The 13079-nt window shown below is 46.0% G+C and overlaps 1 protein-coding gene across 1 annotated transcript; it reads left to right on the forward strand.

Annotated features, from left to right (window-relative positions):
- The first annotated feature begins 69 nt into the window (after positions 1-69).
- Positions 70-12449, forward strand: Grem1 (gremlin 1, DAN family BMP antagonist). The gene is made up of 2 exons (XM_021649471.2): positions 70-907; positions 8602-12449. Exons 1-2 carry the CDS (start codon positions 738-740, stop codon positions 9155-9157), a joined length of 726 nt encoding a protein of 241 aa, XP_021505146.1. The 5' UTR covers positions 70-737; the 3' UTR covers positions 9158-12449.
- Positions 12450-13079: the final 630 nt, after the last annotated feature.

Below are 13079 nucleotides of genomic sequence, written 5' to 3' on the forward strand. Positions count from 1 at the left end.
GTTGACCCACTGCCGAGGTTCCTTTTAGTTTTAGTCTCCCTGCCACACGCTCACATGGGCATGTGAGCTGAAGGAGCCGGTGGAGGGCAAGGAGAGGAGGGTCTCTTGTTGGCCACAGGCTCCTGCCAGCCGCTGGCCAGCAAGCCTGTGTTAACGCCACCGTAAGGGTCAGGGCCCTCTAGGTTGGGGGCCTTGGCCAGCCCTGCTAAGGCTCCACTGCTTGACCAGAGCGTCCAGCAGGGCTGCTCTCCCCAGCGGCAAGGGACCACGGAGTTTGTGGCGATCCGCTAGCTGTTGGCTCTGGCCGCCTCAGCCCGTGCTCCCGAAGACGGAGCCCCACGCAGGCGAAGCTCCGTCCGCCGGGGCAGAAGCCCAGACCTCGGACTGGAGAGGAATGAGGGGCCGGGAGCCTGGGTCGGGGGATTTCCTCCTGCGCGCCCCTCTCCAACGGGAGCGGAAAATGTGATTTGCTGTGCATTCCAGGCGCGGTTCCCTGGGGTGACCTCTCCCACCCAGCCGGGCGGGGTGTGTGTGTGTTGGGGGTGGGGGGGAGTAGACAAAGAGGCGAGTCGGGCGGAGAGGGGGACCCCGCGGGGAAGCAGGAGGGGTGCAGTGGGCGGGAGCACTACCGGGAAAGGGGGCGGATAGCGGGTCCCGCGGCGGCGACGGCGCCTGACCAATGGAGAGGGGCGGCCCCCGGGCGCTCGGCCGGCGGCATTTAAACCGGGGACCGGGAGATGCCCTCCGCTCTCGCCCTTCGCCAACCTGAAGACCTAGAGCACCGCCACCGCCGTGGTCGCACGCTCCGTCTCGCTCCATCCGCGCCGAGCCCGGGTGGCTCGAGCCGTGGTCGCACGCAGTGCCACGCGTTTGCAGCGAGGGACCCCAAGACCCACGACGCTGACAGGTGAGAGCAGCAGCACTGGGTCGTGTGTGTGTGTGTGTGTGTGTGTGTGTGTGTGTGAGTGTGTGTGTGCGTGTTGGTACCAGGGTTAGCCAAGGAGTCCCTAGGGTCCGTACCACCCCAAGACTTCAATTGCAGCGCAGCCCCTTGGTGCACCGAAGTCCTGGGGAGGGGGGTGTCCCTGGAGTAGTCCTCCTTGATTATCCGAGCCTGGTCCAGCGGCTGAGGGAGATGCCGGGACTTCGGGAGGCACTGGGTCAACGGGGTGGAAGGAAGAGAAGGGAGAGGAGTTGTCAAGGGTGCTCGCTCGCTCGTCCCGTTTGCACTTGCGTGGGGCCCTGCAGACACCGTCCTGGCGCTGGCCGCACGGAGCCGGCGGGAGTCGCCTGGCCGGGGAGGTGCACAGTTGCAAGCTGCAGCTGGGGACAGCGCCCTCGGAGGGGCTGGGCGCCCGGCTGGCCTTGGGGTTTCTGTAGGGGCGGCGGGTCCCCGGCGCGGTTGAGTGCCAACTGCTGTGGACGTGGGAATCGGTGGCCTGAGTGTGGGCAGATATGATGGAGACAGAACCCCTCGTGGCTCAACAACCGCGAGAGGTCGGGGATCGGGCACCTCGAGGTTAGAGCGCTTCCCGGGGCACGCGCCGCACACTCCCGTGCAAACTGTGCTGGGGCCGGGCGCGTGGCTGTCTGTCCTGAGCCTTTCGGGGCGGGGGGTGGAGGGTTCCGTGCTCTCATCCTCGGTCCCGCAGACGTGCAGGCGCCAAGCGGCCACCACTGACTGGTTCCCACTTCCGCGGATGTCGGCTGGTCCGTACCCCACAGGCACCGGTCTCGCCTCGCCGCGCCTCGCTAGCGGCTCGGTTTGACTGCGCGCAGCCTCGCCTCTGTCCCCCGCGGACTGCCTAGCCCGTTCCCGGGAGCCCTCTCTATTTCCCGGTGAGAGCGAATGGGGAGGTCCGTGTGGCTGTCACCTCCCTGGCCCTAGTTACTTGCAGACTTCTAGTAGAAAATAGCCTATTTTCTATGGCTCTAGGCTGGCTGTTCCCCGTCTGACGCTCAGCAGCTTGGTATTTTCCTGTGCCCCGCAGCTCTAGCGACGATCCTACCGGCGAGGCTGGCGAGGGATACCAGAGGACCAGCTTTTGCTGGGAGCACCTTCGCGCGCGCGAGAGAGCCTAAACCTGGCTCTCTGTTCTAGCTCAGTAGCCCTCTTCCCCTCCCTCGGCCGAATGCAATTCCCTACTCTTTGATGGAGAAATATAGCCTAGAAGTGAGGGGTTAAAAATCTCTCTTAACTGTTGGAGGGCAGGAGGACGACCATCAGCAGGTAATTGGATCTCTTGGTGGAAAGAGCAAACCCAAGCGTACGCACGTCTGTTTATGTTCCCCCGAGATGGTGCCAGGATAGGAACTGATTAAAACAATCTCTTGTGTTCAATGGGTCACTAGGGCTTTAAACTGTCCCAGAGACTCCGGAGTGGTGGTTTCCTTCTGACTGCTCTTACAAGTTAAATAAATAGCGTAGAAGAGGTTAAGATAACCCCATCCCAGGGTGAGGAGTCTTCTTTCACCCCAGGGCTGCCCTTCCTACTCACCCCCCCCTTTTTTTTCTTTTTGGGACAAGGCAGCACAGGGGACTTTGGAGTACAGACTTTTCAAAGCAAAGAGGAAAAAAAAAATTTTAAAAAAACAAGAGCCTCCTTCGCCACCACTCCAAACAAGGCTACAGATGTAGGTGCTTCCATTATTCTCATTGGTCACGTCGCACCGTTGGATTTGTTAGAAGTTGCCAATTATTTAATCTCTCTTTCTCTCTCTCTCTCTCTCTCTCTCTCTCTCTCTCTCTCTCTCTCTCTCTCTGTGTGTGTGTGTGTGTGTGTGTGTGTGTTTAACCCCCAGGTCATTGTAGGAATTAGAGTCTTTTGTAAACTTTCTAATTTCACAGCTTTCCTATTTTCTTTAAAGTTCACTTTGAGTGAAATGTTTTGGTAACCCACAATTTGTAGGAAATCCAGGTTGGCTAATGTGGTTTTCACACCAGCGCTTGCACAGGGAGGAACAGAAACATGTTAAGTCTTCACATCTCTCAATCAATGTCCACCTCTTGTCCTTCTAAACTTAAGATGTTGGTGACCTCAGTCTTAATGGTCCAGTATCCAAAGTGACAGAATACAGAAAAACCAAAACCAACCAACCAAACAAAGATCCTCACAGCCCTAGACTTCTCCCCAAGAAATGCTTGCTGGCAGCAAAGCTTTGGAGTGTGTTCCAGAACGCAAAGCCAAAGATATACAGGGAAACTTCAGCCTTTTATGTAAAGGGAAGAAGAGGGAGGCAGTTAAGATTGGTGACTGCATACTTAACTGAAAGGCACTGATCAGGCAAGTGCTACCAGCCCGTGTCTTACATCTGCAAAGAATTTTCTTTAGTTTTAACATATGGTCTTAGAAATGAAAAGTACAACAGGAATTCCTGTGACAGGAGAACTTTTTTCCTTCGCATGCAAACATGAAAATACAAAATAGATAATTGTTATATTTACAATATTTGTCAAAATTTACTGCATTAAAAAAACAAAGCCACATGTTCCTTGTTAAATGTACTGTGCTAGATGTCAGGGGCCTGGTGACTAAGGACATGTTAGAGTTAGACAGAGCCGGTCTCAAACCCTGGCTATCCACTTTATAAGCTACGTGACCTCGGATGAGTTCCTGACTAGTAACAGAAAGACATTATTATATACCTCATATTTTATTGTGACACAGCTTGGATAGTATTTAGCATAACGCCTGACATAGTAAGGGATAAAAAATAAGTGGTACCTTTTATTACTAGTGGTTGTGTTGGGCACCAGAGACCAGAGGGTGATTCTGAATTTAATCCTGAATCCCACTTACGTTTTACCATTACAAAATGCAACATATACCTTTGCTGTCACTCAGTAGAGCTGACTGGTGAGCACTGGATATTTATACTTTCTAATTCACTTCCTGTTGTCATAAATGATTGTATGCAATTATTAACGTCACTTAAAAAATAAAATCTTCCGGGGAACTATGAAGATAGTTAGCCACCAGGTGTCCCCTCCCTACCTCGTGTGCTGTTGGGTTCCAGCCTGACTTAACCCAAATGGGCAGATTATTCTCAAGAGACTTGCAACATGCAGGGAATAAAATTTATGATGTGTGCCAATCATTAATTTTTCTTATCTCCTTGGTATAACTTATCTGAGAAATAAATCAACCTTCATTCTTTTTTAAGGAATTCCCTAGCTAATTACTAGAGGCTGATTCTAAAATTTACAATCAAAGACCTAACTAAAAGTAACTTTCATTCTTCCTAAAGATTAAGGCTCAAGGGAAAAAAAGAGAAATGGATTGTTTTAAAATCTGGCCTGTCTATAAAGCATTTGCTGCAAATTCTATTGTGTTTTCTGCCAGGAGAATGAGCTGATGTCATTCTTGTTGCCTGTCTTTCTAAAGGTCGTCCAGCAGGAACAATGAGCTGGTTCAGGTACTGAAATCTGGAGTTCACTGTAATCCTTACCCAAAACTCCATCTAATTCACTGAATGAACAGGTTGCTTGGCGAATGTGAGAGACTCAATGAGAGGTGTGTTGAAAGGAGCTGGCCCCAGATTTCCTAAATACATCGGGAATATTGGAAACAAGTCATACATACCTTTTAGATTTCCAAATCTCCAGACTCCAAAGACTACTCTTAGTGCTTGTGTGAATTTTTCAACAATTTACCAGGGCAGAGGTGATTACTACGGCTTTCCTTGCTGGTAGTTGTTTAATCTTGAACACCAAGGGAACTGGGGACAAGCAGGAGGTGGTAAAGACCTGTTTTGAGGGTCTGTCCTTTGGAGGAGGTTAGTGGCAAAAGGAAAAAGAGTTGAAGGTAAAGTAAAGCTTGCTGGCAGAGAAAAGTTCCAGAGGAAGCTTACCTCAAAATATTAGCACATCACTTCCAGCAGAAATGCACTAAGGAGATGTTGAGGTGGGGTTTGGAATGAAGAATGATGCCATCTGTATAGGAGAACCCGGGGAGATGTTGCATATCATGAGTTCAGGGGATACACCTGAATGCAATGGCGTGACTAAGATACTTTCAAAATGGAAATTACAACGGAGCTAATGATTGGACACGGGTGGGGAGTCATGAGGGGCTAAATCTGGACCAGTATTTCAACTGGTTTTGAGTCATGTAGCACACTGCTAGGGGTTGATGAGGAAGGAATTGTCCTCAAGGAGATGCCATCCTCTTTATTTGCTGCATGCCAGTCATACACAGAAATCACTGAGCACTCGGTGAAAACACAGGTGCAATTCCAAGCGGAACGCCCTCAAATTCCTTGGTCGAGTCACCCGCACTTGCTGGGAGCGGGCTTGATGAGTGGACACGGTGATTGGCAGAGTTGGCCTCAGCCTTTCCTGTGCGGCCCCCCAACCCCCGTATTCTTTGTCAAGTCAGCCCTCAGAAGCACACTGGGCACTCTACTCAAGCCAGAGCAGCTGCAGTTTCTGTTCTTCGATGTTCTTGGAGGGTTGCGTTTTTGTTTTTTTCTTTTCTCTGAAACATGCCAAAGTCTAAGAACCTGAAAGCCTTTTAAAGATTAAGCATTTTAAAATGATAAAGTAAAAAAAAAAAAGACTTTTTCTTTACACAAGACTTTAACAAATCTTAGTTTTCTTTTTTCTTTTCTTGTTTTTTTTTATTTTATTTATTTATTTATTTATTTTTTTGTGAAAAGCCAGCCAGATGTAGACTCTTTTGGATTATGAGGTACACACTCTTGCATAGGAACAGAAAGTTTTCCCAAATTAAAACCCAAACCATAGTCAACTAATTGCGAATATATTGCTTTATCACTAGGTTAAAAATAAAACTCAGTGTTCTGCATAAGACCAAATAAGAACTTGAGAGCACTTGGAGCTTTCCTAGAAAAAGAAAGACAAGTATTATGAAGCGGTCTAGGCTTGAAGAAATCTACACTTCTGAGGGTCAGAAGGCAAAGGCACTGCAGGCAGCTGGCCCCTTGACACCAGGGATGTTATTTTCAGGTGCAAAGGACAGAAACTGTATCAAATGTATGTGGTATAATAACCAATCACTTAGCAAATGTTCAGCCACACCTCCTCTGGGTCAGGAATGAAGGGTCAGATGATGGATTCACCCTCATCAACTCTCAGGATAGATATCTGTGCAATAATAGATATAAATAAGCCCGGAAAGAAAAGTTCAATAAATAAGGAGTCCTGAGCTGGTCTGGAAAAATAAATCGCAGCTTTGTGGATAGGTATGTGTGGAATAGTATGGCCCTCTGTCATAAACTGTCACATGCAGTCAACACACATCCACCGTCAGCCTCTGTGGTTATGGACACTGAGGTGCTGAACCTGAAAAGAGTGAATTGCCTTAGAGGTTATTTTTTAGTAGATAAGGGGGAAGATTTTCAACCTAGGTCTAGGGGTCATCTGTCTTAATATTTCTTGGAATTAGCAGCTTTATTTTTAGCTCTTCACCTTTTATTTTAGATTCTGGCCCTTAAATGGAGCCATCAGAAACTTGTGAAAATGTCTCTGATTGACAACATAGTTCCTGGGAGACAGAATGGTCATGGCTCAAGTTACCCTGGGCTCTGGAAAAAAAAAAAAACAAAACCTGTACTATTTTATAACTGGACTATCATAAGTGATGTTTTCTAAGACAAAATAAAGCAATTAATTTTGTTGTTGTTGCGGTGCTCAACATGGCTCTGTTTAAAGAAGGGGATGTTGTTACATAAACTGAGAAAAGCCGGAGAACCTACAGTTGGAACAGGAGTTAAATGTCTCATTATCAACTCCAAACTTGAACCTGTTCCAAAGTATTAAGTTAATGTTGAGAAATGATGACATTTCAGACTAATTTTAATGCAACATTTAATTATCTAGATTTGACACCAGCCTTAGGGTTGAATGGTCCTTACTTGTCATCAGTTGTCCCTTAAAGAAGATACATCTTATGCTGCATTAATCTCTTAAAGATAGTTGGTCTAGATAATGATGCGAACTTACCTGGTTCCTTGGAGACGAAGGTTATATTAAATAAGATTATATTAATATACACTCAGTGGTTGTGACATGCAATACTGCTATTCAGCAGAGAGAAAATGGGTGCTTTACAGCTGTGTGCTTGTACAACAAATCATAATCATGGGTCAGAGAAAACCTCAGGGCACTGCCATGCCTGGAAGAGAGGCTATGAATTTGAAACCGTTCTCATTGAAAAGAAAACTCTTCTGAGTTTCAGTAACTCCCAGTGTACGCACGCCAACAAGTGTCACAGGCCTTGAGCTGAGTGAGAAGGCTGACTGACTGAGTCAGGGACTGTATATTAAAAGTTCCCCAGATGACTGTCCAGGGAGACTCTTAACAGCCTGCTGTCTCTCTTCTGTCTCCTCCTGTCTGACCTGTCCTTTCTGAACAACCTTGCCTCTGGAAGAGTCCTCTTTTCTCTGATTTTCTTTGTTCAGCCCATTCATTTTCCTGCCTCTCCCTCTAAGTTCTTCCCCCACCCCAGCTCCAAGTTTTGCTTCCCTTATTTATTTATTTTTTTAATAACTGTTATATGTCCTCGCCATAGAGGATTCATATCAAGGTCCAGACTTGCTCGCAATTCACTGTCATCAGTGCTTATGATACTTATGAAAGTAAATATTTATGTACTTACCCGATTGTGCCTGTTTTCTACCCTTATTTATTCATTTTTACATATTTTGAAGTAACTCTCCACATACAAAATACACATGTGACATGAAAACAGAAGGACTATTCCAGGGAAGGAAAGGACACAAGAAAACAGTGTGGGGAGCTGAGCATCAGGAAGTCACAGTGACGGATATGTTTGAAAATTCATAATGAAACCCGTTTTGTATACCAACTTAAAGTCAAAGGAATGAAAGGTCTACCTGGCCAATTAATCAGACAAATATTCTACACATACATATAGGCGCATTAGGTCACTGACACATTTTACCACTTAAAAAAGCAGAAAAGTGGGTCTTGGAGAGACAACTCAGAAGTTAAGAACACTTTCTCTTCTTCCAGAAGAGCTGAGTTCAGTTGCCAGCACCCACAATGGGTAGCTAACAATTGCCTATAACTCCAACTCCAGGGATTCTGCCACTCTCTTTTCCCCCCTCAGGCGCGCACACACACACACACACACAAAGAGAGAGAGAGAGAGAGAGAGAGATCGTGGCATGAAAATGATACCAGGCATCTCTATTTTTGGTCTCCTGTCCGAAATCCTTCCTCTTCTATTACAGGCTTGCTGGTCTCTTTCCAATGCCGGAACAGGGAAAAGTCTCCTGTTGTCAAGCATTAAAAAAAAAAAAAAAAAAAAAAAAAAAAAACACATGAAGTTGTGTCAGGAGCCAGTAAGGAATTCTCTTCGAAGCTGGTGGGATGACGAGACAGGTCCTGACTGAGTTTAAAGCTTGGCAAATTCACTGTTTGACCTGTGTCGAATTACTCAGTTTGATGGCTGAGAGAGTCATGGGAATAATAGTATTTAATAGCTAGCGGTACTGGAAGGAGTCAGTGCAGCTGAAGTGTGTAGTGAGTACAAAATAAGATGTGAGATGCAATTATTAATGTTTATTAAAAAACGTTCTCACTGTCTGTGTCTCCTCTCTGTGCCCCTTGTTTAGAATGAACCGCACCGCTTACACTGTGGGAGCTTTGCTTCTCCTTTTGGGGACCCTACTGCCGGCTGCTGAAGGGAAAAAGAAAGGGTCCCAAGGAGCCATCCCGCCTCCAGACAAGGCTCAGCATAATGACTCTGAGCAGACCCAGTCTCCACCACAGCCTGGCTCCAGGACCCGGGGGCGGGGTCAGGGGCGGGGCACTGCCGTGCCGGGCGAGGAGGTGTTGGAGTCCAGCCAAGAGGCTCTGCACGTGACGGAGCGCAAGTACCTGAAGCGAGATTGGTGCAAAACCCAGCCCCTGAAGCAGACCATCCACGAGGAAGGCTGCAACAGCCGTACTATCATCAACCGCTTCTGCTACGGCCAGTGCAACTCCTTCTACATCCCCAGGCACATCAGGAAGGAGGAAGGCTCCTTCCAGTCTTGCTCCTTCTGCAAGCCCAAGAAGTTCACCACCATGATGGTCACACTCAACTGTCCCGAGCTACAGCCACCCACCAAGAAGAAAAGGGTCACGCGTGTGAAGCAGTGCCGTTGCATATCCATCGACTTGGATTAAGTCAAAGGGGCGGGGGGGCACATCCAGCCTGTCATAGCCATGCCGAGAGCCACACCTAAACCACCCGATTCCTACTTGGCTTAAACCTAGAGGCCAGAAGAACCAGCAGTTGCTTCCTGGCAGGAGGCTGCTTACGCATAGTGTATGCGCATGAGTGTGCGTGGGTGCCTGTGGATGTTTCCGAACACCAGCGGAAACAGCCTCTGCTAAAAGGCACTTCCTGTTACTCTGCTTCAGATGGTCGGAAATGCCCACAGCACTGGACCCAAACAGCTACAGGGGCAGGGCTGAGGTTGGCTTTGCCATTGTATTCCATGTGTCCATCCAGGCACCAGGATTTCACCTGAGAATGAATCCTAACGGAAGAGGTAATTCAGAGGGCTGCATGAGACTTGGGACTGTTCTGTGCTTGTCCTTTACTCCTCCCACAATCCATTCCTTTCTTGGCTCTCCCTGATATCTCAGTCTTAGCCCACGTTCCTAAATTAATTCACTTGACCGTGTGATGTGTTTTCCATCTTGTGAAAAACCTCCAGAATGTAAGGAGACATGTGATGGAGGACAAACAGGACAGGATTGACTCAAGGAGCATTGAGGCTGAGGACCACTCTGGGCCAGTGAAATTCAAATGCCCAGAGTTTGAAAGTTATTTTCCAAAACCAGTGCGAGCCTTGCTTCAGTGAAAAGGTTTTCCTGATATTTAAAAGGACCTAGATGCACAGAGGAGAAATATAATCAGCCAAAAAATCCAATTCTCTGTGCCTCTGTGACCTACTGACACTAGCTGTAACCCAAAGTTAAGAATGAAATATTGATCACTCCTGTTTTAAGAACGAAGTAAATGAACAACAACAACAAAATATGGCCTCCTACTTTGCCTTTCAGCAAGACAACTGAGAGCCTTGTTCACTGGGATTAAAAAAACAAAAACAACACACACACACACGCACACACACACACACATGAGCCCGTGCAAGAACACAAATCCCTAAGCTTAGTTTTGCTGGATAAACGTTGCTTTTCCATCATTCCTGTAAAATGCTTTGGAGATGCAGAACCTTGTGATAAAAATCCTGCCTTTGCTGACACCTGCCAATAAGGAACCATCTAAGATTAGAGAGTTACCCACACCATTCGAATGAGACATGCATGGGGGCTTTTCTGTTTGGCACTTGTTAGGAGAGAGGGGGAGAGAGAGAGGGAGAGAAAGGGATTGCATCTAGCTAGACAGTGCCTAGAGGAGAGGTAAGGGCTGTGATTTCCTCTTCCTCGTTTGCTCTCAGAGGGTCTAGAAGAAAGTTCCATTAGGAAACCAGAACCCTAGGGTGTATTAGTGGCCACCTGCCCCCAGTGGATCTGTGTGCCATTGCAATCATTAGGCCTGCCATGGATGTTGTCATCCCTATACACCTGGGTTCCCCAAATGCCTCTTTAGCATTTACGTAGGGGCCAAAGGAAAAAGGTGGGCAGACCTTGATACATTTTGGATTGGCTAAGCAGTTCTTAAGACTGAGATTCTAGCTATAAATGCCCCCAGATACCAGTTTTGTGTTTTCCTCTCAGAGTCGGTAGTCAAGTTCTGTGCCATTTGGAAGGCAGGCATCACCCGCCCATCAAAGCAGCCATAGTCAAACAAACAAACAAACAAACAAAAAAAAAACAACAACTGTTGGAAGTAAAGAAATTTTTTTATTTTGGTCTAGCCCAGTCTCACTTGACACCTAAATAGGAACCATGATGTAAGGCAAAAGCTATCCCGAATTCCCAAAACAGCAGGTCTAATTTTGAAAGTTTGAAAGCCACTACTGATGATTCCACACTAGATGAATTTGTGCAAGCACGGTTTGTGTGTTTCATTTGTAACGTGTGCCCCTTGCCTGAATCTGTGTGTCTTCCACATCCATCACCAATAAGGCACAGGATGGATTTGATTAGGCCCCCAGATGCAAAGGCAGAGTTTTGAGAGTAGTGAAGGGTGAAAAATAAAAGAGGAAGAAGCTGAAAATATAAAACCACATCAGAGAGGAAAAATGACACTCCGAGTGTCTTGTTTTAATTCTGCCACAGACATGTAATACTGTTAACGGGTGACATTAGTTGGCAGCCTCATCCACCTTCGAGGAGCTTGTACCGCCATCGCTCATGTAAGTTGGATTTAGGTCACATCAAGAAGATTGCCTCAAAATTAACTTCTTGAGAACAATCAGCAGCAGACAGTACCCAAAAAAGCACATCACTGGCCAAAGATGTGAGTGTCTGCCTCCCTTGCTGTGGCTAGACCAAGAACATCAGAAATACATGTCTTCCATCATTTATTGAAGATGCCCTGTCGGTTGTCTATTTTGGACTCGCCAGTGATGTATGATGCTCATTTTCTCCAACACTGCAGTAGAAGTGTTCTGTGGCAAAAGAGTTGTGATCTTGATCTTACTGATTAAAATATTGCCAGACACCAAATATGAATTTCATGGTGTTCGCTTAGTGCTTGGCACTGAAATGGGAATGCTACACACCTCTTTAAGTCTGCGTGCTTCTTTGCAACTGTACTCTTCAAAGTTGTAAGTGAAAAATCTGAAGGAAAAGATAATTTCCACTGTGTGGAATGTGAATAAGCAAAAAAAAAAAAAGTTATGGGTATTTAATGTAATTATGAATTCAAGTCTGTCGGTTACTGTGATTTCAATCATGTTTTCTTTCTCTATTCTATACGACGGCCTCTGAGTTGGGTAAAGAAGAATGTGTCCATTTTATGTTGTTAGAGGCTTTTGTCAGGTCAGAGGGAAATACAGTCTCATTGCATATGAAGATGTTACTGAGTCAAGCATGAGCTTTTATTTTTTAAAACTGAATGTTCCTTGAAAGTCGACACTTCTGAAGCAATATTAGGGAAGACTTTAAGTGTTATTTTGGGAGATGTATAATATGTGTATACAAGCAAATGGCAGATGATGATGGCTAGTTCACAAAGATATACAAACAGAACATTCCTAAACAAGAAGCCTGAAAGAGTGAAAGAAATTCTATTGATTTGTCATTTCTCAAGATATTTAATATCATCTACATTGTGTATTTAATCTGCTTTAATAATTTTAAAACAATGAACAATTATATAGGCTATGATGGAACTACCTTGCTATGGATGAGGGTGAGACAGGATTTACTGGTCTCATAAAAGCTAATTTGGCTTAAAGTTTTATGATCTGTAACTAGAATTTTATTTTCACCCTAATAACATTCTATATAACCTTTGCCAAAAAAAAAATCAGTAAATTAAACCTCTTCTTTTTGTGTATGTGTGTTTGAATTTTAACTGGTGGTGGCCTCTCAGCAGGGGGTGGGGTGGGAGCCAGAAGTTTACTTGACCCAGAAAAGGGGCGAAGAAACAAAGCACCAAGATCTCTCTCTCTTTTTGAGAGGAATCCACTCGTTACATCCAGACCTTTCTCATCCTCTTTAATTTCAGTAGTGACACCTCAGACCCAGGCAGATAAGCACAACAGACACTGATCTGTAATGGGGTCACCAGCAGTCTCCCCAAGAACAGCCAGAAGGAAGAGCTCCTGCAGTATGACAGAGATGCGGTTATGCAGAACAGACATGAAGGTAGGCTTTTCACAGAGGGTTAAGAAAGATATAAGTTTAATAGAAGAACGAGTTGTAGTGAGGAGAGTGATCAGCAATACCATAAGCTGTCTTGAAGGAGACAATTTGGGGTGGGGGGGTAAGAGTGGGATGGGATAGTGTGAAATGTGGTAGACATCATTCCATAGGAATATTTGGAGAGTTAGTTCTCTGAGTTAGTTCCTAAGAGTTCATCCAACCTGGACATACACTGTTCTATGGCATTGGAAAGCTGACAACAGTGGCCAAATGCCAGTAGCCATATGTGTTACATTACACACTTCGCTAAGAGTTTAATTTG

This window comes from Meriones unguiculatus, chromosome 18 (assembly GCF_030254825.1).
Source record: "Meriones unguiculatus strain TT.TT164.6M chromosome 18, Bangor_MerUng_6.1, whole genome shotgun sequence".
NCBI lineage: Eukaryota > Metazoa > Chordata > Mammalia > Rodentia > Muridae > Meriones > Meriones unguiculatus.